Source organism: Stegastes partitus, unplaced genomic scaffold (assembly GCF_000690725.1).
Source record: "Stegastes partitus isolate 25-593 unplaced genomic scaffold, Stegastes_partitus-1.0.2 Scaffold108, whole genome shotgun sequence".
Taxonomy (NCBI): Eukaryota; Metazoa; Chordata; class Actinopteri; family Pomacentridae; genus Stegastes; species Stegastes partitus.
The window spans coordinates 229,157-253,123 of NW_007577839.1; the positions used below are offsets into that span (position 1 = coordinate 229,157).

The 23,967-nt window shown below is 41.3% G+C and overlaps 1 protein-coding gene across 2 annotated transcripts in view; it reads right to left on the reverse strand.

Annotated features, from left to right (window-relative positions):
• Positions 1-488: 488 nt before the first annotated feature.
• LOC103354447 (poly(rC)-binding protein 4-like) overlaps positions 489-23,967 on the reverse strand; it is a 43,148-nt gene continuing 19,669 nt past the window's right edge. The window contains exons 2-14 of one of the 2 annotated variants that reach the window (XM_008277819.1): positions 23,397-23,582; positions 23,186-23,209; positions 21,802-21,834; positions 18,734-18,850; positions 15,172-15,303; positions 13,589-13,717; positions 12,276-12,350; positions 9,301-9,372; positions 6,911-6,952; positions 6,739-6,814; positions 6,200-6,249; positions 3,189-3,358; positions 489-1,501 (exon numbers count right to left, since the gene is read on the reverse strand). In XM_008277819.1, the coding sequence (XP_008276041.1) occupies positions 1,156-1,501; positions 3,189-3,358; positions 6,200-6,249; positions 6,739-6,814; positions 6,911-6,952; positions 9,301-9,372; positions 12,276-12,350; positions 13,589-13,717; positions 15,172-15,303; positions 18,734-18,850; positions 21,802-21,834; positions 23,186-23,209; positions 23,397-23,504 (1,374 nt within the window). In that variant the 5' untranslated portion in view covers positions 23,505-23,582 and the 3' untranslated portion in view covers positions 489-1,155. Of the gene's footprint in view, positions 1,502-3,188; positions 3,359-6,199; positions 6,250-6,738; positions 6,815-6,910; positions 6,953-9,300; positions 9,373-12,275; positions 12,351-13,588; positions 13,718-15,171; positions 15,304-18,733; positions 18,851-21,801; positions 21,835-23,185; positions 23,210-23,396; positions 23,588-23,967 lie in introns of both variants that reach the window. The other variant, XM_008277818.1, reaches the window with a different exon arrangement.

Genomic DNA, 23,967 nt, shown 5'->3' on the forward strand with positions numbered 1-23,967 from the left:
CTTTCACACAAACTCCCCTGCCTTACAGTCTCACTGTACTTTGTCCTAAGGGACTTGCAGAGACTGTACTCTCCACACACACAACAGCTGAGGGATTCTGTATCCGTTTCTGTGCATGCACACTGACACGCATGTCAGTGCGTTAGCTCGGCACGAAGACAGAGCTCTTTTCTCTTCGGGGGTTGCTCCGTCTCATTCTGCTGTTATTGTTTGGGGCACAAGAGCACATTGATGTGAAAAGCATCTCTCATAAAGTTTAGCAGCTAGAAAGACAAGCTGCCATCCAGTCGGTGTTTGGGAGAAAACAAAAATAACCCAAGTCTGGCATCGCGTCTCCTCGAGCACGCTTATACCTCCTGAAAATGTGCTCCTGTGCTGCTGCATTAATTTGACACTGACTTGGTTTCAACTGTTGGATCTACTCTTTAAATGTCAGTGAAGGAATTGGGAAAAAAACAAACAAAAAAAACTGAGGAGACAGTAACATCTGCCATATCAGGAACCAAAGACTTTTAATAAATGAAACAATACTAATAAATAAAGATTAACCAAGTTGCACATTCAAAATAAAATCCAACAAAACAGACATAACACTGAACCAAGTAAAGTACAGTACCATAGCACAGATTATTAAAAAAAAAAACAAAAAAAAAAACAACAAAAAAAAACACCCCCCAGACATTTACAAATTTTCTTAAAAACTTCAAGAGGCAAACATAGACATTGTATAAAAGCATCATACAGTAGAGCATTTGTCATCTGAGTATAATTTACAAATTTATTGAAGGATAAATACGTAGCTGATGTCTAACTTGAGGTACACATGTAACAACAGTTGGACATGTATCTCTCAGGTGAGGTCCCAGCCCTTTTTTTTTTTTCTTTTTCTTTTTTTTCTTAGTGATCAATAACAGTGATGAGGTGACGATGAAAGCGGTCCATCAATTCATGGGAAACTCACAAATTATCTAGAATCATATGTAACTTTTTAATAGCTTTGTCCACATCTCCATTGGTCTCGTCTCTGTTGGTGCGTCGTAGAATATAAAGTCAAGAGCATCTCTGCCAGCGGATATGGCTACATCAGGGCGTTTGTGAACGAGCACTGCAGCTGTCCTTCATCTGACTCTCCGCGCTCGGAGCTCGGAGGCTGCCTCAGTAGGGAGCGAACTTCTGTCTCTCTGGCTTTTTGATGCAGTTGGCCGAGGAGATTTTGGCGGTGTAGGCGGCCAGACTGGTGTGGGAGGGCGCGGCGGTGACGGCCACGGCGGGGGCGGGGCTGGACAGAGTCAGGAAGGGGACGGACTTCACCCCCAGCAGCCCGGAGAGGGGCATGGCTCCGTACGGGGTGCCCAGCATATGAGCCGGGGTCAGGGTGCCCACGGCGGCCAGGGTGGGTGCGGGGGAGGCAGCTGGGGAGGCCGGCTGGGTGAAGGCCATGTTGAGGTCGACTGGAGTTGCCATGGTGGCTGCCTGGGCCGTGGATTTGGCTGTCTCTAAACTATGAGGGGCAATGATAGGAGGGGTGGTGGGGGGGAGGACAGGGAGACATGGAGACAGAACAGGGAATGAAGATTAGAGGATTATTCTGTTGCTGAAACACTGAGGGGAAGTTGCTGGAAAATTATTAAAGGGGAACTCTAACAATGTAACATATCAAAGTCTGTTAACAGGTCTCGGGGAGCTTTAGTGCACGTATGAAAACAGCCTTTTGTGGCTCCAGAGGAAGCTTTGGGAGGCCCTATAAACTGCTTGAAGTGATGTCACTTGAGTCTGAGTGTCTGTTGGAGCTACAAATCTGAAAATGAAAAAAATAAAATATAAATAAAAAAAATCTCAGGGTGTGAATTGAGCAGTTTATACGACCTCTGCAGTGCACTTCTCATTTCTGCTTGAGGGAGGCACGTTTCTCATTTAACCCTAATGTTTTGTTTGGGAGACCCAGGGCCCTCTTTAAAAGCTCATATACATGATACTTCACGACTTTATCTAATTTTATGGGTATTGCTTAGAAACATAATTTTGAATTGATGACATGTTTCAGAAGTTTGCAGCAAAAAAATGATGCATTGCTTCTATGTGCGCAGTAAAACATTGTTAAATGTAGTGGATTTTTCTCTCTTTGTTTTAGGCACCACTGCTCATCCCACACAACGAAGAAGTCTATCTGGATTTCTCTTATTGGAGTTTTACAACAGCTGCTATCCTACAAAAGGTCTTGTAGTTGTGTAGTCTGGGAATCAATAGTTGGCATGAAAAAAATACATGAAATATTGGCATAGTTGGTGCTTCAGGAACACGTCGTTATTTTATCAAGCGAGAAAAAAATGTCCCCACTTGGGTGCTTTTCTGCATATCGGGTTTTAATAAAATCAGGAGAAAAACAAAAATGTATTTTAGGTAACACATTATTTAAATTTAGTACTGCTATATTTATTCCTCTCACATGTGAGAGCTAAAGGATGCCTAACAATGATAAGGTAAAGCCAAATCCAACATGTAACAAGGGTTACTGTGGGAATAGTCTTTTGTTTTTTTCTTTTCAGGAACAAATACAAATTACTAGCGAGTAGTTGCATAAATTGTAGCTACAATAGTCCCAGCTGACGTATACCCAAACAAGAGTTACTGACATTAGATAAGCCTTTGTTTTTGCTAGAAATTTAAAAGCCAGTGCCTTTTTTTTAATCTTGAATAGCAAGGACTGGGAAAGAAGGAAATAGTTTTCATGTTTTTGTGGTATGTTTTGTTTGCTGTGCCTTTTTCTTTTTTTCTTTTTTTTTTTTTTTACTTTGTCCTACTGGAATTAAGTTTTATTTGTATTAATCACTTCTATACATCTGGTTCAGCTGCCTGTTTAAAAAAAAATGTTTTACTGTAAGATTTTTTTTTGTGTGTGTGTGTTTGTGTTGCATTCTTTCCTTATTTATTGCAAAAGAAAGAAAAAACAACCTTGCATTTCAAAAAGAAAAAACATGCAGGAGCGGCACAACAATAAGTGAATTGCACAAGGCACTGCTGTACAAGGACAGCGTGCAATGCAATCCTGCTTTTATTCATTCCCTCGAGCACAATTACCAGCAGCACAAGGACATACTGCATTATCACCTGAAGTATAACCTTTAACCCTTTTACACCAATTCCTTGCAGCGATTCATCTGATGGCTGTACGTGTCACTGGGTCTTACCAGGAGGTAATGAGGTACTGGGCCAAGTTGATGCTGACTGGTGTTCCTGTGATAGTGACATGGCGGTCGCTTGTTCCGTCCAGCTGGCTGCCGATCTTGATCTGAGCTCCTGACACCTGCCTGATCTCGTTGATCTTAGTGCCCTGACGGCCGATGATCGAGCCAATCAGCTGCAGAAGAGCAGAGGTGAGACAGATGGGTTGGTTTGATTGGAAAAAATGAATAACCGTGTAGAAGACAAGTTCAATAAATCTTTTGACGGAACACTTTTTCTCTTTGTTGGATCTGTTGTGCTGACAAAAGGGATTCTGACGAAAAGGGCAAAGGCCGAAGAGGCACTAGAAACAAGAACTGTGCACTGCTGTTGAGCTGACTTAATGCAGACCACTTCAAATATTGCAATTACATTGTTTGTCTTCAGTGGATTGGCCATCCATCATGCATGTCAAATGCACTTTTTTTCCTCCCCGAGTCTCCCTTAATTGCTACTATGTGCGCACCGGTAAAAGAGACGAGAGAAGAACATTTGCTTCTCATTAATCTGAGTGGCTAAAAGGTTATTGATTCCTCAGAGTGGTGATGACTTCCCAAACAAATCACTTCCCAAACACATGCCAGCTAGATGCATCTCCGCACTAATGGAAAACATAATGGGAAAATAACTCAAATATGTAATATACAGTCCCATCGGCTTGAGTGTTCTCTCTGCTGAGAGCAGATTAGACAATGACATGAGTTTTATTGCATTCCAAAATACATTATCACTTTTGTTCTGCTTTCATTATCTAACCTGGACCCCTGCCTATTAGTGGCAATAGATATTTAGCAGAAACAGACCTCAGGGCCGCGTATCAGCTCGAGCACAGGGGTGTCAGGACTCAGGCGACAGGGTTATGCAGCCAAATATATAGTGAGTGGGCCAGACAGTGATGAAGTGCTTGTAGTATGTGAGCGGCTGACGTATACGTTGAAATACACAACACACACACACACACACACACTAATGCAGCGCTCATGCCGCACTTGTCCTCCCCACATTTCACATTCCTTTCCTGAGAAGTAAGCAGCCTGTTCCACAATGTCTGATCTGTCACACAGCGACCTGGTTGGTCTGCCTGTCTATTATTGGCTCAGCAGTTTATTTGGAGTTGGGCTGGGGGGGGGGACACACAGAGAGCAGCCAGCCTAAAGAGCAACTCCAGAGACAATGGTCACTACAGACCTCAAATCACAGATAACGTCTCTCCCCCCGCTGAGACCAAAACTCTCCGCTGGCCTTTTAAATCAGCTGTCAATAGATGCCAGCTGTCAACAGCTCACCCACTTTGGTATGCATGACCTCAGACAGCAGCATTTTTATATGCACAACCTCAGATAAAACAAAAAAAAACTGCAACTAAGCAATCTGCAGATAAATAAACAACAATATGGACATTTCACACGTGCTCTGTTTCAGTGATTATGTTTTTTTTAGTATTCCAGTAATGCTGCACCGTGCTCCTGATCCTCAACTGTAAGTGGCCTATATATTGTTGGGTTCCTGCTGAGGTAGTCATTTGAAAGGACACAGGAAGAGGGATGGGACGGTGTAGGTGCAGCCATTTTTCTTCCGGCTAAATCTTCCCTCTTCCGTGCAAGTACAGTACACTGCTGACTGGGTGTAAGCAGTTTCTGAATGCATCTGTGTGTGTGTGTGCGTAAGTCTCCTTCACTGCGTTCCAGTGTGTGTGAGCACAGAGCAGGACTGTGTGGTCGGAGTGTGGCCGGCCTGAGGGGGCGGGCGGGCTGAGGAGGGCTCAGTCATGGCTGTAAGTCCTCTCTTCTGGAACAATGGCTGGAGCTTACAGCTGTCCCTGTCACGTATAGCACTGGGCTGCCTCATTCCTCTGATGCATTGTGCTGTTCGCCATGTGGGGGTTTACTTAGGGGGAGGGGGGGAAGAAAAAGCCTTCAGGCATTTTAGAAATGTTGTTTAAGGGACTTGGCTATATACTGCACAGTACAGTGAAACCTTGAGTAATCAATCCAGCTCTTTTTTTGTTTGTTTGTTTCCTTTTTAGCTCTACTGTGCAACAAAGACAGCAAATTTAAAACGATTTTCATTGCTGTTATTTCATTGCTGTAATTTGTCGCTGACGGCGTGTTGCGTCCCACCTGCTCCGTTATCAAAAATAGTCCTCGTACTACTTGATCCCGTTTGAGTGAAGTATTTTAAACACTACAATGCCCAGCTGCAGAAAGAATTTAAACACCGGTCGTATCCTTCAGCGTCCTGAGCAGCAGTTCATTCTTTTGAACGATTGTGGTTCTGGATACACGAGTTGAAAACGAAACAATAAATTATAAATGGCCTCATTACAATTTTTACTTCCTCGCTTATTTTTCCAAATGACGCTCAAAAAGAAGTGAATTACTACAATGAACAGCCAGAGCCGACTTCATTCTTCAACCGAACCAGCCAATCCCAAGAATGGGCCGATCCTCTGAGGGGAAATGTCGTCTGACTTTATTTTGAAGTGAATCTACAGTATGCGTTCTGATTTCTGCTCTCAGATTGGAGAGACATTTCATCAAGCCCTGGTGGAGGATAAGTGAAGAGGGAAAGGATCTTTGTCTGTTTTCTTATTGGCTGTTTTGACAGCAGACAGCTTCTAAGTAGGTCAGGGAACATGAGAGGATTTACTGAACACTCATGGGAGTCACTCTAAGACATTGCAACTGCAGCCCAGACAATAATGCGAAAGGATCCATATCAGCTCAAAATCCCTTTAACCTTGGGTTAGTCTGAGGTTAGAATAATGAGGATAATTAATGAGTTGCCAACATGTCTCTCGTCTCTTTTGAAGTCATGCCAGACGTCTTTGCAGTTGCCGCTCGTCACCTGCTCCTGGGCTGTGTGCATGTGAGATGAACGCTGATTTCCTGTTTTTTTTTGTTTGTTTTGTTTTCTTGTTGTTCGATGGAAAAAAAACATAAAGAAGAAGAAGAAACCAGAAGTTGCTCTTCCTTACATCATTGGGAATAAGCAGCTCCTGAGATGTCTGAGAGTTTGAGTCCATCCCTGATGAGAAAAAATACAAGCGTCAACTGAATAAAATTGACATATCCGACATTTTAAACGTTCATTCAGCTCCTTTAGTTAGCGAAGCCGTACAAACCAGCATTGACATGCTCGAAAAAGCCTTTCAGCAGAAAACTGCCAGATATAGTAAAGCAGTTAATTTCCATTTTAATGGGCTGATGTTTAACACAGTGCTCATTCTTTTCTTTCTCCCAGTTCTCTGACTCTGCAGAACATATCATTTCACATAATAGTTTCTCGCTCAGACTAGGAGATATAAGAGAGCTATAAAGCCTCTTCTCCTCCCTCCTCACTGACACAAGCTCATAATCAGTACAGCTAGAGAAAGCGAGCATTTACTTCTCACTTCTTCGAGGCAGATTTAACATCTACGGCAAGTTATAGACGGAGGAAAAACGCAACGGTTGATAGACAGGGGGAGTTCAGTGCAATCAAGAAAACACCAACCGGTACTGCTGCTTTACATACCAGGTATGATAGTCGAAGCAGGCTGGGCGATGGGACTCAGGCCTTGCTGCATTGACAGCTGATGCAGCTTGGCCAGCTGTGAAGCAAACAGGAAGAACTTGATTCAGCGTACACCGAAACCATAAACCACTCATGTTATATCAAATCATAATACTTCCACAGATGGTCGTACCTCTGAGTGTGGAATGCCATATTGGTTTTGCAAAGTGTAGGCCTGGAAGAGAGTATCCTGCATTAGGTAAATTACAGCAATAAAAACATCACACAAAGGCAATAAATCCGCAGCCTCTTAATGGAAGTGCTTCACTGTCAATAACATGCCGGCTTTTCTGATCAGAGAAATGAGATTAAATGAAAGTAAGAGACCCAAGTCATTATATCTTCACCCAAATAGGAATAAAACGCATTTTCTCCCTCTTATTCCTCGTGGTTGAACCAATATATTGGCCTTTGTTTGTTCAGGTTTAGAAATATCCATTCCCCTCATTTCTATCTGCACCCTAATACAAAAAAGGTCAATGGAATTTTGCTCGTGGTGCTCACAGCATTAAAAATGACTTATAAAATATTCAACAGCAAGATCTCTGTCCTGACACAGTGTCCCTGATACTCCATGTGGAGAGTTTTTATAAGGACTATTTCAGCAGTACAATTCAGAGAAATCGGCACTGACTTGTGAAATGCAGCCGACTCTTGGATTTCATAACCTCGTGTTTTGTTGTGATTTGGCTCTACATCTTTATTGTTTTGGTTTCCACAGTTTCCACTGCTCTATGTGTAAAAAAAATAAATAAATAAAATGAACCAGCTTCTCATTTTTTCCTTTCCTTGTGGCTGTATTCAAATCCAAAATGAATTAAAAATATGGAGTGGAAAATCTCACAAACTAGACTTGCATATTTTGTGAAGGCGAAAAAATACAGAAATTAGCATTAAGTATATATTTTTTTCACAAAATAGGGAAATATTTTATGTTTTGCATGCCAAAAATATATTCAGAGACAAAGAAAAACACAGTACGTTATCCGAGAAGGTGACAGATTCCAGAGAATTCTCATGAATAAACTATTATATATAAATATATAAAAGAAATTCAAGTAGATATTTTGGGGGGGATCGATTTGTACACGGCGCTGTCAACACCAATACAGATACAGAGAAAAACAAAATTCATTTATAGCAGGGCTGCCTGAGATCTCATACAGGAGAAACGTATCATTGTTTTTTTGTAGCAGCACTACTGAAACATGTCGGATGGATAGTTCTCATAAAATTAAGAAAGATATTGAATTAGCAAGCTGAAAACACAGTGTTAAGGCTGTTCTTGAGCTGTTACTAAAAAGCCATTTTTTAATGCTGTGAGCTCCATGAAGAAAACAGTCTCTCCCTTCATCTGTAGTGGGGTGGTGTTACATACCTATAAGATCAAACATCTCAAAATCCAGGGCAAATGAAGCCAAAACAAGCAGCAGGTAGAGGTAAGTGGAAAGACATTGTCTTTTTTTCTGTAATTTGGATGAAGTAACCTTTTAAATGGCTTGTTCAAATCTTGTGTTATTTGTAAACAGAGTTTTTGTAAAATCTCACCACATGATGTAAGAGTCAGTGTAGAAGATGCAGATCTTAGAAAGCAGTTCTCTTTTCAAATGAACATGGCGTAGGATTTATCTGTCCTAAATAATAACATAGAGCCTTTGATATTTTACTTCTTGCTTCAGCTCTCTCAGTCGTTTTCTAATAACCTTACATCTATCTATCTATCTGTCCATCTGTCTATCTGTCTATCTATCCTTCTGTCTACTGTACTCAGTCAGGGTGGTGTCTGTGCAGCGCTCCCTTGTTACAGTTATGACCTGACCAGACAGCACTTAGCTTACCTTAATTCTGCCTGACGCCAGCAGTCTGGCTACTAATACCAGTCCAACCTATATGGTCATAAAGCACAGTGGCGAGCTCATCCTTACAATGAATACATTACAGCTGTGTTTATATAGGGAAGCACACAGCACTACAAATTCATCGTAATAATCCCACCATTTACAGCATGACTGATCTCAATTGTGAACTCTTTATATTTCATTACCCACAATTAGATTTTTTTTTTTTCCCTGTGTGAGGCTGTTTGGTAGGAGGCTGTTGTTTTCATTCCGACATTATGACAGTACCTGCTATTGCTGTCGTGGGAGGAATATTCCTAAAGCCGAAATGTTTCTGATGCAGAGCTGAGCAGGACTAAAAAAGAGACGGGGTGGTGGTGTTGGTGGTGTGTGATGGCATCGTGTTTCAGGAGGGGTTATAGCTCTTATGACAGGCCAGAACAATAGCTGCAGCTTACACTCAGCTGTTGTTTTTAATGCCTCATGCCATATGATGGGACTGTGTAACTTTGGACACACCACACAACGCCCTCCCCCTATTTGCTATCACTCACCACTCACAAGCCCTGGAACTCATTCCTGTGCTGCATTTAAGGCCAGGGTGTGAAAAAAAAAAACCCTGATTCCTAGAGAGATTTTTATATTCACAAGAACAGACATTTCACATGAATGATTGTCCATTTACCTGCTGGAGGTCCAGGCCACCCTGGGTGACTGAGTACAGAGGGTGGGGTGCAAATTCTGATGCCTCGAACACCTATAAAACACACAGCAACACATGAGAGAAGCACAAAATGAAAAATATGCAGCTCATTACTGAAATATCTCCCTGTTTTTTTGCATTGGAAGTGCTGATTAGTGGGAGTAACTATGTGCTCACCCGCTGAAAACCTTCAATTGATGTGAAAATACTGAATTAAAAACTTCCAATTTTATTATTTTTTTTCCTGGGCTTTTGCGACAGAAAAAAAAAAATTGGTCTGAGATGAGCTCTTCAGGCTGCATTTCTGACACCTTAACACACCTAACAGGCTTATAGGCTATGACTCATCCACAGACCCTTTCCCATTCCACTTCATTTCCTCCTCTGACAAATTGCACAAACATTCCTTATCACTGCGCAGCCTTCATTAAAGCCATCTCCCAGTGACCGGGATCACGCCCCGGGTTTAATTTGATAGCCTATTATGAGGAATATCAAAAACACAAAGCCATTCCATAAATTGACCAGAGTCTGAGGCAGCATAAACAGTGTCAGAACTGCTGACAGCTATGCAGAATATCTGGCTGCTGCTGTAGCCAGAGGAGACGGCCGGTCTCCAGTCGCACTTGCTAATCTTGTGACTCGCTCCATGGGAGGGTGGATATCTGTCCCTTCTCAAACAGCATCTACACCACTCAACCCCACCCTCGCGCACACACAGAAACCACTCGATCCTCCACTGAGGACCTTCTGCATGAGTCCCGTTTCAACGCAGAGGTTAGAAGAGACTCAAATGAAGGGCACCAACGTTGGCAGCGCCTCCTCCAAACATTCTCCAATAACCATTTGTACTTTTATGTAAGTCAGCCCCGAATTCTAACCCGGTGCTTCTGACACTTTTAAAATTTCTGTCTGCCAGCCTGCCACATCGCTCCAGAAACATGGAGGATCAACCAGATGTTCACCTCCACAGGGGATAAATCCTACTGACTTTGATGATTATCTGACTTTCTTTCCAGGTTCACCACGATGTTGACATTTTGTATTTTCTCGCAAATTAACAAAACAATCGGCTGGATTGCCATGAAATGCAGCAGAAGGTAACTGATTTATAATAACCTTAACATTTTTGTATCATTTCATTTTACTTGTATTCTTTGGATTCGAATCAAAAACCTCCACCTTTACTTCAGGTGTGGCTCGTGCCTTGTGCTAAAGAGCAAATGTTAGCACACTACCACACAAAGGAGAGGTGATTAGCATGATTATACCTTCTAAACACCAGCATGTTATTGTTACTGTGCAATGTGGTTAATCATTAAAGCTGAAGTAGGCAGTATTTTTTTTCATTATGCAAAAAAAAAAAATTCCAACAATTTTTCAGCATATTGTAATTCAAGTGGTGCAAAAGGAAATTCGACTACTGTACCTCCTCTTCACTTAGTTTTTAGCCTGTAAAAGCTCTTTGTGTCATTGTCTTTAGGTTTTCTTAGATTCCCTTGTGTGTTCTGTGATTCTCTGTGTCTCCTTCGGGTTTGTGCGTTCTGTTTTATTCTGAAATCGCCTTCTCTTGTGTGTTGCTTTACTTCCTCCCTTTGTCTGTCTTTCCCTCCTCTTTTGATGGACCTCATTAGTTCCACCTCTGTCTTGTGAGTCACCCGTGTCTTGTCTCCCTAATTAGTTCTGTGTATATATAGTCCTGCATCATCCCTTGTCTTTTGTCAGTTCGTCCTGCCTACTTTGTTACTTGCCTGTTTTTCCTCTTCGGATTCATGTTCGTGCATTTTAGTTTTTTTTTTTCTTTTTCAAAATTCGATTTAACTACTCTGTTCACCTTCCTGCCAGCCAATATGCTTTCTGCATCAGTTCAGCCCCTGCGTATTTTTGGATTTTGTTTCTTTGGATTTCCTTTTTATATGGGCTTATTTCCCTTTGGATCACCAGCCGTCTTTTGTTTTTTCGCCAATAATCTTTCAGTAAGTTTTTTTTTTCTTTTTTTTGATTAAAGTTTGTCTTTTTGTTACAACCTGTCTGCCATGTGTGGCTGCACTTGGGTCCTTACCTGACACTTTAGCCAATCACAGGTCTTTTAGAAACAGATGGTAAATGGTAAAACGGTGTGCACTTACAGAGCACCTTTTAAACCTTAACTGGGCTCTACAAAGTGTGTTTCTTATTCACACACACATGAATGGAAGCCAAGCTGCCATGCAAAGTTCTCGCCTGCCATCGGGAGCAACTTGGGTTTCAGTGCCCAAGGACACTTTGGGATGTGGAGGGGCCAGGAATCAACCTTGAAATTACTGGACAGTCTACTCTATTACAGATTAGATGACGTACTATAAAGAGCAACAAAGACTCCACTAGGAGTTGGATGTGGGGGCTGAATGGACTAAACCGAGGCCTCTTGCTCTGCAAACAGGGGTCCCATGTGGAAGCAAAAATGAATAATAATGTTTGGCTCTAATATCTTTGCACACTCATATTTACATATTCTTTCATATGTCTGCGTAATGCAGCTTCAATTGTGTTGGTGAAATTTGCAACAAAAGTTGCATGTCCTTCTTTGGGGAAAACATTAAGAACACGGAGCGCGTGTATCTTTTCACCCCTATATGAGCTTCTGCTATGCAAATGAAATATGTCAGCTTATCTTTGCTCAAACTGCCACAAAGACATAATTCCCCTGCAATATCGGCAATGAACACCCAAGCAAGATTATCATATTTTTTCTTACTGATCGTCGCCTATTTTTCTATTCTACCCCGTTATTAATCTGTTCATCCAAGACTCTGCATTTAGTGCCGCTACAATAAATCTTACCACCCTGAACTGTGATAGCCCTGCAAGCTTGAAAGTGCTTCTGCTGTTCCCACATGAAACAGATTAATTTAACTCTTGCTTATTGAAGACCCATCTATCATAGGTAATGTGTGGTAAAATCTCTTCTTCCTCACCTGGTTCCCTGCGATGAGGAGAGCAGCCGGTGAGGGACTCGGTCGATAGGGGATGGTGGCACCCTTTGGTGGAGACTAAGGAGTCAAAAACAGGCCAAAGGGTCAGAGGTTGTGAGATAAGCCTTAAGCCATAAATGAATCTTTTAGAAATGAATAATCTCTACACAGCTACTTTGTAAATGAGGTCAGCGCAATGCTGTCAAAGCCTGCAAATGGAGTTAAATGCATGGGTATATTAAGACACAGTAACAATTAATGATGAACTAAACTGCTAATGACACTGACATTATTTCCCGCCTTGTTTTTCTTTTGATAATATTAGTCATTCATTGAATAATTGAAGCAGTGTAGCGAGCGCTCTTTGTGGATAAATGCTTTGAGCTTCAGCATGTATCAGGCCTCAAGGCGCTGCAGAGGTTCGCCCTCTGGATAAATCAAGCATCCACTGACAAGGAGACATTGGAAGATAAAATTCTTCAAACACCAATAAAAAAAGGGGGAGATTATACAGTGAACATGACACTGTATATCTTATCAAGTTACTGCAGCGTTGGTGATACTGTTTTTGGGTTGAAAATGTAGAGCAGTCACAGCAAATTCTTTGTATAACTTTGCATAATTTAAATCTTGGAGCCAAAAGCAAGACGCCGCTGGAACAGAATCCTAATGAAACTTGCAAGCCTTTGAAGAAAGCCCTGAAAAACTGGATCAAACTAGCAATTAGTCAGTCAGGTCCAGCTGCAATGCTAAAACAAAAAGGACTTGTGCACTTCCATGAACACACAGGGAGAAACTGTGCTTGGGGTTGTTTTTTTATTTATTTTTTTCTCATCTCCTCAATTTTCTCAAGAGAGCTGTTGTCTAAAGGTGGAAAGATTTTGCTGCAGGCCAGTTTGTTTTCTGTTAGCAGCTTAGTGTCCTCTCTAAGAATACTGAGCTCTGACCCGAGAGCGGCACCTTTCCACTCTATCCAATGTCTTGTGTGGAAGATTACAGCGCTGAAGGTCCAAGCAATAAAGAGGCTGGGTGCTCTCTGAGTATTTTCCGATTCCCGGTGACTAGATTCACAGATTCAACTTCTTTGCAACACAGTCGTAAGTATCATTACATAACAAGGTAGACTAAAGCGCCCTACTAAGAAAGCATTAACTTTTGCTGCAGTAGAATCGACAATAACTGTATGGCGGTGAAATAAAAATATGCATGTCAACCGCAATTATTTCCTTCACAAAGCTGCTGCAGCAGAGCTCTGGCAAAATGTCAGCAAGGTGGGGGGTGCATGGCGTAAAAGAGAGGAACGGTATGCTTCCTACCTCCAGGATTACTGCGCAGATGAGCTTGACACACTGGATTACAGAGTCCTGATTCCCAGATATCGTCACCCCTCGCTCTGTAGAGTTGGGCAGCAAATCCCCTGCCACCTGTATCTGAGCTCCGGTGCTCTGAAAATGATAGGGGTTTAAAATAAAAGATTAGCTTGATTGTGGAGATAAGGCAAGTTGTGAATACACTACTGCGGCTTCTTTCTGCGCCTCACTGCTGGCATTGCTGACCTTTTATTTTTTCCACCCATACTGAAGGAGACCAGCTCCTCTGTAGTGCGCTTAACGTCAAGTCAGATTAGAAATAAATGACACATCATCTACAGTCAGAAGTTGCCGTTCTCTGCAGCGGACGTATCCCTATTATAGCGTGTCTGCAGGCAAAGAGTGCCGGCTGAGTTCAAACTTTTCAAGCTTTATCTACACTCGCTGATATCGGCATTTTTTTTCTGGAAGCCACGGTTGAATCACACAAATGCGTCTGCAAACCGAACATGTGTCCTGTGGCAACCGAACAAACAAAACAAATCTATGACTGGAACGACTTTGGGGATGTGGACGAGACAGGAAAATCAGTCTAACCGCAGAAAATCAACTGGATGCCATTACTCGGGAAGGTAAAGGCTAAAATGAGAGAGATTCTATTTGTAGATTGGCGCAGAGCTAAAGTTACACAGTCAGATGTCTCTGGCAACAGATCTGATAGGTTTAATCCTAATGTTTCAACTGGGCCTAAATGTAGTCAGGAGTTTTTCCCTTACACTGCTGAGTCACTGTGTACTGTATGTTGTGTTAAGTGACAGATCTGAGTTAAACTGTCTTCTTTATTTCCTGCCTCAATAGTCCTTGAGAACTGCAAATAAATAACATCTATTATTTTTGCATATTTTCAGTGTCCCCTGAGGATGAACTTTACTTTGGCGATTCTGATGTTTTCTAGCACAGGTTCAATTTCATTTAGTGTTTATAATATTTTAGTTAATGCTTGTGTAATTAGACTTCGCGCCAGCCAGATGTTAGCATGGTAACACTGTAAAATAAGATAGTGAACATAATAAGCCTTAAACCTGCTTCAGCATGATAACATTGTCATTATGAACACATTAGCATGATGATGTTAAGACTTACCTCAGTGCACTGCTATACTTTGTGCAGCATCCAAGAGCCGATAGTTATTTTACTAGACCTACTATAATGGTAGAACAACTTTTTCCTTTTTCTTCATATGCTACTAGCCCATAGTTGTTGTATTCTATGACAAATTATTCATGCATTCATTTTATACCATTTCATTGCTGTAGATAAATATAATCACCACTTTTCTAGTCTTATTACAGTAATATACTTGAACTGTAATTGCAGCGATTCTGGATTAGAGCGTCTCGCACCTCAAATGTATTAGTGCAATTACGCAGCACATCAAAAACCAGCAGAACTGTAGAAAATGAATATCACTCCCTCCCAGCTGCAGCTTCTATTCACATTTCCAGGGAGTAGATTTGCTCTTTTCATATTTCAGCTTTGGACCTGCCTGTGCAGAGAGGATGAAGAAGATTTGTGTTCAGACTGCTCACCTCTCTGATCTCCTTTATCTTGGCCCCTCCCTTCCCGATGAGCGAGCCACACTGGCTGGCAGGGATGACCAGCCGCAGGGTGACCGGTGGCTTGGAGCTGATGGTGCCGTTGGCCACCAGTGCAGTCAAGTCCTGGAGGGAGACACGGAAAAAGAAAAACGTGGTGAGAGAGAAAGAGAGAGAGAGCGAGGAGTCCCGAAGGTCTGACAGCAAGGGGTCAAGGTGGAAGAGGAGGAAGGAATAAGTCACTTGAGGGTATTAACTCAAACAATTAGGACTGAACAGGCACTCAGTTTGAATACAGCTCATTTTACTGGTCAGATTAGAATTTACATGAATATAAACACAATTTTAACTTCAATTTGATCAAGTCCCTTCTCACTAAGTAACTTGTCTGCAACAGAAGAATATCTGTGAAATTATAATCCCCCCAGTTATACCACATCATGATGATCCAAGTCAACATTTCACTGCTTATTAGCATTACCAAATCCAAAATCCCAAACTTGAAAGACCAAAGCAGGCTCTCCTCTCATGATTTAGGCTGAATCTGTTACCATGCAGCATAGCTACATTTCCACTTCATAAACATAAATTCAACAATAGAAAAAGCCTGAGGGGGGGGAGATGCCATGTGGAGCTCAGTATGTTCCTGTATGAGCTGGGAGAGAGGAATCTCCAGCACGCTGGTGGGTAAGGTATGTTCTCTATGCCTGTGTGTTGTCATAAAGGTTGTTTAATTATTTATATAGACTGCTGGCTTCTTTATAAAAGGGGAAATGTTAATTGCAGCAGCAAGGGTGAGAAAACTGTGTTTTCAGCTTTTAAGTCAGCAGCATTAAGCTGAGTAAGAGCACAATGTTCACGTGTCCTTCCTACATTCACCACCTTGAACCTGTTCTCATAGTTTGTCTCTAGAGATCCTTTGACAAGAGCTGAATGAGTGGATTTTATATAAATATGTGGAGACATATGCATGTCTTTTATTTGTAAAGTCATTTTATTGTAATTGAACATTGAAATTGAAAGAATAGTTCAACGTCCTTTCTTGCTGAGAGTCAGACAAAAACATCAATACCAAGAACTGCCAGAGGCTGGTTAACTTAGCTTAGCTTAAAGACTGGGAAGGAGGGAAATCCACCTCCCAGCACCTTTAAATCTCACTAATCAGCATGCTGTATGTCGACAAGCTGTTTCCACTTGCTTTCATTCTTTTTGCTCAGCTAAACTAACTGTCAACGAGCACCAGCGTTATATTTACATGTATTAAAAGGACAGATACAAGAGTGGTTTCATTATTGCCATCTACATTTTGACATGGAAGTGAAGAAACACATTTTGCAAAATACCAAACTTTTCCTTTAAACTGTCAAAAACCTCTTGACATACTCAGGCAAACTCTTAAATCCTTTGAAAAATTTAAATCCTTCAAGTGAGTGATCACTGCGTTTCAATTATTTTGAAAACATACAGCCTTAAGAAAGACTTACCAAAAGTGAAAATGTGCATCAACATACACAACTAAAAATTTTAGAGCATAATGACAACCCACGAAAAGCAGAATGGCTGCATGTGCCTCAGCATGTGTTGTGTTTGTAACTGTAAGTATTTGGAGCAGGACCTTTCACATTTGAGGCATGTTTGTACAGTGCAGGTAGCAAACATCCGTCGGCTCTGTTGTGGGTGGAGACTGAGTTTTTAATTAATGAACAGTGTCTCTCTGTGAACCTTTGAAATGTAAATACGCCGCGCTGTCTCTCTTCACATTAGAGTTCAATCCACAACAAATTTGTGACAGAATGCAGAGCACGCTGCCTGTTCTTGAATGGGTTGTGTTGGGGGGCCAGTTCGCAATAAATTTAGTAGAGTTCTACTTAAGAGAGGACAGCATGGATGTGTCGCCTCGGGGGATTTATTTTTATTTTTTTTTAAACTTATGAAGGCAGCTGCATAATGTTTCCAATAACTGTGAACTTTAAATTTCAAAAGCATATTCTGATGTGCCTCTTGTGCCTCTCTGCTCCGTGTCTATATTTAGTGAGGCTCTCTGACGTCTCGTCTCATTAGAAGAGGAGCACACAGATCATCTGTACAATCACAAGACTCCGGGCGTCATTTTCTTGATTTGATCTAAAAATATGAGCCACATTTCAACAACCCTGAACGTTCTGATATTTTCCTGTTCCGTGGCAAAAAAGAGGCCCTCAAAGCGAATTGGTGAAAATAAGACAGCGGGTTACACAAGCGCTGTTCACACAAAGAGTTCCTGAGCTTAAATCCCCAAAGCATATTGTGTTGCTGGTGAGCTACGGACTCCAATACAGAAAGATTACTGTGGGTTTCGTGCATGCGTGCTTCGACATCTGAGAGCAAAATGCATGTATGACAGTGAAGTGCGTGCAATGAATTACTGGAATGTCGTTTCAGATTATCAGACATTTGCATAAATGTGGCAGCAGTTGGTGAAAACGTCATCCACATAACGCTAAAAACACACGACTTGCACAATTAATCAGCTGCCAAATGACAGAAATAAGTGAGCCGGTGCCACTGTGTAATCATAAGCTCCTCAGACAGACAGAAATGCTAAGTCTAATACTCAGTAGTCAAAAATCTGATTATTGCTCTTTGTTTTTAATTAAAGGTGTCAGACATACAATAACGCAACTATGGTGGAAGCCGTGCACAGTGGGTCAGCCAACACGTTGCCATGGAAACTCAGGAGTTTCAGGGTTGAAAAGAGGTGAGTGTGAAAGATCTTTAATGAATACTGCACTGTGCTCCCAGCCAGCGTATGTTTACTGAAGGCTGTCGACCTGAGCGGGGAGCACCTGTTTCCTTGCCAGTATCTGCTGTGATGCTAAATCAGAGTGAATCAGAGTCATTCCACCATATTAATTAGTGTCTTGGTGGACAGTCACCGTGAGGATTAATATCATGAGGAACCTGTCATCTATAGCTCATTAGCAGATGATGAGAACTGAACAAATCCTTCTCATTAACGGGTACAAATTAATAACTTTTGCACTTCTATTATCTGGACTGCGCATGTTGCCCCAGAAATGCAAAAAGAGAATCAAAAAACGTTCGATGCACAGCACAAATCATCTCATTCTTACAAAAGTCAAAATGATTTTGCAAGAGCAGCTACATTTAATTATCCCAAATGTTGATCTGCAGAGTGGTCTACTATGAAGGCACATCACATGCTATGGAATACAGCTGAGATGTTTCCTTCCATTGCTCCAGTTTAGAATATAATCGATAACGATAAAAGCACATTAGCGGTGAGGCTGAGATGGATCTCAGGAAATGATGTGGTGAAATGGCTTCTTGCACTTTTTCCAGATTTCACAAACAAATTGTTTTGGCTCCACTAAGGCAACTTCCCAAAGCTCGCCACATAAAATTTTTTGATTGCATCCCAGTTGGTTTCCTCTGCAAGAAGCTCTTCACAGACATACAATTATGGTTGGTACTCAATTTTGGCTTACTGTGAAATGACAAAATGGGCTGATTTAACATGTATGCTTTGGCAGTGAGCGACATGCTTTACTGTTACCTCCTCTAGTTTGTACGTGATCATGGTGAAAGCTCTGAAGACGCTGTCTGTGGAGCCAGTGATGGTGATGATCCTCTCTGGACAGGAGCCCTCTGAGATGTTGACCCGTGCAGTGCTCTGTGGTGAACAGAGGTCATAAGGTAATTTGAATGCCAACAATAAAGGGAAATTGGGAAACACAATGTTTGCTTTCTTGCTGAGAGTTACATAAGTGATGCAAAGGGTTACATATGAAGCACAAGCCAGTGGCTGGTTAGCTTAGCGTAGACAAAAGTCTGGAGACAGACGGGAAAAGCTGGCCTTGCTCTGTCGAGACGTAATAAAATTCACCTTCCGGCACCCCCTGTATAACCACAAACCTGTTTGTTGAACAGCTGAAACAAACAAGACGTTGTGACTGAGCCGAAAAGAAGCTTTACAAGACAACTCCGAAAGAACGGTTAAAAAATGGCAATATTCTGTCAGCTGGGATGCTGAAAATATTGTAAATTAATGGGAAAATAATCATTTAATGACGGTAATCTAATCTAATAGAGGGATTTTCCAAAATTAAAATACATTTGCTATTGTTAATTTGATATGAGGCCATGTGTATATGTTCTGCCTTTTTAATGCTAATGTTTAAAAACAATGAAATGACCAATAATGTGTAATAGTTTATATGTACCGAGATGGACAGATGATATATTATACATAAATGATATAAAGATAAAAATTGTATTTAGACTGAATACCAATGAGTAGTAAATGCTGTTGAAAACACATTCATCCAACATTTTGTTGTAAAACCTTGTGTAATTATAGAAGGTAGCCCTCATTTAACAAATAAATCGAACATTTCCCTTTCTGTTAATTGTCACTAATTGTATCTATCTAAAAATATATATATACTTACAGTATTCAACTTGAATTTAACAGTTTCATCCACTCAATCTTTTTAAGTAGTTGTTTTTAAAAGTTATATGGTTTAAATGTTATTTTATATTAGACATCAGTTTTTGTAAAAAAATAAAATAAAATAAATTTAGTGTACTTCAAAACTATAAAAACTCTATTTACAGTGTCTGCTGCGTCCAATGTCATTTCCAATTTTTGAATAATAATAACATGACTAAACAAATGAACATAACAGTAAATTACTGTGAAAACAGTTTCGTCATCTTTACCCTACTTCACTGGGAACAATGAAGGAAAAGCTAGGCCGGCTAAAACTTCTAGCACATTGCATCTCATTGTTATTCCAGAAAAAAACAGAACCATAAAAATGACGACTTGTGGTTTTCTGGAGGCCATGTCCTGTACTTCCTCGTGGTTGGGAGCAGCGACTTCCTGGATCGACTGGTCTGTAAACTTTATCCCTTCAGCAGAGCCAGATTAGCCACTTCCCCGTTTTGTGTGTTTATGCTAAGCTAGGCTAATAATCTTCTGACTGTACATTTTTAACTAGCATACAGGTGTGAAATAGGTATCCATCCCCTTATCTCACGCTTAGCAAGAAAGCAAATTCTCAAAATGACAAGCTGTTGTGTGTTCGAGCGGAAATGCACAATAAAGTCAGCACATCACTGGTATCAGCTGATAAAAGCTTGAAAATAAAATATTGGCACTGGCCCAAAATTAAAACCAACAGGCAGATAAGATGATGCTGAGGAATACTTGACGCTGTGTAGGAGGACGTTTACAGTTTTATCTGGAAATGTGATAGAAAAATAAGCGTGGCATGTATTACACATAAGTTGAAGTGGTGTTTTTATTTTGGCTCGGATAATGGGCACATTTGAAAAGTATTTTATGTATGCTTCTCCCCTACAGGAGAAACTTGATGCAATTAAGTGGAAGAAATATGTGTCAGCAATCAGGCAAATTGAGGTGGAAAATACAATACATCCAATATCGTGCATCGGTGGTTTAAAGTGGCCAGAGACGCGCTGTATAGTGCAACACATCCATGAGTGAGAAAGTCAAGTGACACGAAGTAAAGAAGGTGAGACTGAAGGCTACACAGCACACGTCTGTATCTAAGACTCATAATCTAGTTTCTCCCCAGGCATTGCCCTCAGACAACAAATCTCCTGCCCTTCCAGTTTGTGTCCTTGTATTTCTTGCTACAGTCACATGAGTGTAAACAGGACAGCGCTCTGACCTCGGGGGCATTTTCTCCAGTCAGTCCAGTGAGTCATTCTCCCACTGTGGCTGCAAGGCTTCATGAGACACTGACAGGATGAGGCTCTTACAGTTGGGAAGTAACAAAGGCCATAACTGCCCGGCTGGATGGATGGATGAATGGATGGCTGGATGACTATCATGGGCGAGTGGTTTATCCAGCAGCTCTGCAAAAAGCTGCATTGTCCCATGACCTCACTATTCCCTCTGTTTATCCTTCTGCCTCACAAAGTACAACGTAAAACCATAGGAGCCGCCAAATCAAAATCAAATGTGCCGCCATGGTGTCAGTCTAATTACTTTTTAATACAACGAGCGGACCAAGTGGCATTAGTTCGGCTGCACCCTAGATATTTATTAAAAAAAAAAAAAAAAGGGGGGGGGGAGGCAGACGGAGAAAAAAGGAAGTTGTTTTAAGCAGGAAAAAGAAGAGAAAAGGGATTTGGTGAGAGAGCTGCTCGAGGAGATGCAGTGAGTGGTAGAGAGAGAAAGAGAGAGAGAGGATTTAAACTGAAAAGGTGCCGTTATTGCCCAAAAGGCAACTCGGACAATGTACCTGCTCTGTATGCTATTCAGACTCAAAGCTCCCAAATAGGCAGAGAGAACAGAGCTTTATTATTAATGCATACAACTGCCAGAGAGCCTGGCCCAGTATTAGAGGACCTCCTGAGATTAAATTATGTTTTCTCCTGAGATGAACCTACTCAGATGTAGTCGCTTCACGTTTTGATATATTTTGTTATGGGACGCCGACCCACGGTAGCATCTACTCACTCGTAAACACACAGTGCAATCTTGCACAACACAAAAACGTCAAATACTATTATTTACTAAGCAGGATGTAAACACACGCTAGTAAATTATGAGAAGCAGCGTTTTGAAGCTCCAAATCACGGACACCGTACCTGTTCTCGTATTCGTTTCACAGTCTCTCCTTTCTGAAAAAGACAAGATGAAGGACATGTTTAAACAGAACCAAATGTGCTTCAGTTCAAAATATAGTTCAATCAGGGCGTCCTCGACTTTTCGGGGGAAATCTGTCATTTCAAACCACGTCTATTTTGAAAAGTAGCAGAAAAATTTCAGCTCGAGTTTCAGTCTGCAATGTATCACCGTGGCGTCCTCTGCACTAACACCCCTACAAAACAAAAACATATCGGATATATCGGAGCATCTGAAGGGGACATGCACCTGCTGTAATGGTTGTATATGCAGTGTGTGTGACAAACTCCTGCCAGGGACAAGAACACTTTTGTCAGACTTGTTTTACACTGCAGCACATCCTCCGCTTTCTGTTTTGTTTTGTTTTTGTTTTTTTTGTTTTTTGATTGCTTTGTCTTTTCTGCCCCATTTTATTTTAGAGAAATTCCATCCGAGCTGTCATACCTCTGTTCGCACCTCCATGCACCGACCACTTCCTTACAAGTGCATCAAAAGTGGTATCGACTCGCACCTGGACTATACTGTCATTTACGTTTTAGGCAAACGTATTATTTGAGGCCTATTGTGTTTCTCGCGTTGGTCTCTGGGAAGTGATGAGAGGTTTGCCAAAGAGGTAGGAAGAGGAAAAGGTGGAGTGGTAGGTTATTAGTACTGTAGATCAAGTGTCTCTGTCTGTCAAGCAGCATGGTGTTTACAATCACAATTTTTGTGAGATACACAGACTTTGACAACACATTGCACATCCATCGTGACATCTTCGTTTCTTACTTTCATTTATTTTTCTCCTTTTTTTTTTTTTGGTATTAGTAGGTACACTGGGCTTAATAGCAGGGGGTACTGAAGCAGCACAGTCCCAACAGGTCCGTCCTAGCAGACAACCAAAGTGCCCACAAGGGGCCCAACAGTAATATGTCTTTGGAGCTCAGTTTCAACAGGAGGCTTGCAGTCAGTGCACTAATGTTTTTGTTTGATGGATTACTGTGGTGCTTTATGGGAGGTGGGGGTGGCTGTGAGGTCTTAAGAGGGTTGGTTTAAGGCAATTATATTTAGGATGGAGGATATTCAGAACAACAACTGCTTGTTAGAGAGCTTTGTGTTCTGATGATTTCAAAATGGAATCAAGACGGAGGGGAAAGTGCTTCTGCAAAGGCTTATTATGAATCCACATAAAAGTCATCAAAAAGGTATTTGGCTTAGAACAATGGGCGATAGATTTACATTAGAGGCAGGCGTAGCATTTTAAAAACATAATCTGATAAAAGAATATCATTCTTTTTTGTTTGGATAATGCCTCCATATATGCAGCATTTTCCAAAGTAGAAAAAAACAAAAAAAAAGAATTCTCACCTTTCCTATGATGCTGCCAACCTCCTGGATACAAAGAGATGAAGATAATTACATTAATAAAAGCAGGAACAAAGCAAAAACAGATAATCCTCACAGTAACCTTTCATTATTCATCAGATCTGTGAATCCGATATAGAATTTATGAGGCTGTGACAAATCTTGTGCTTAGAAACGCCCTGAGCGCCGCAGCACGCATTCACTCATAAACAACCTTTCCATGCATGAGCAGTCGTAGTGTGAGGGTCACTCCCAAGCCCCCGTCGCCAAAGTCCTGCTCACAGTTCATGGTGATGTGGGAGTGGCACTCAGGGAGACGCATGAACAAGGCTCATTCGCTGGTCACACAGTCAAGCGAAGGCCAGCACTCGTTCTCTGGCTCTCCGAAGGGCCTTCAGTGCTGCTCTGAGAGAGAACACAAGTCAAAATAGTCAAATTGGTAAATAATTCATTTACATGCCAGACTTCTTATCACAAATTTGTTTCATACACTCACACATGCACCGACGTTTGCACCCGCGGATGCACACACACACACACACACACACAGATTATAAATTTTTGACAAGTAACATTAATTCAGTGTCATCACTCACTGAACATTATGTGGCACTATTAAAACTAATGGCTGTGTTCTAGATCATTTCTCGGAAATTGCATGCTTGTACTGTATCTAACTGCATTGTTGACTGAATGATAATTCTGGGAGATCAAAGACATTCAGATGAACAGAGGACAAATCAAAGCTGAAATCAAACACATTTATAACATCGAGGGGCTTTCAG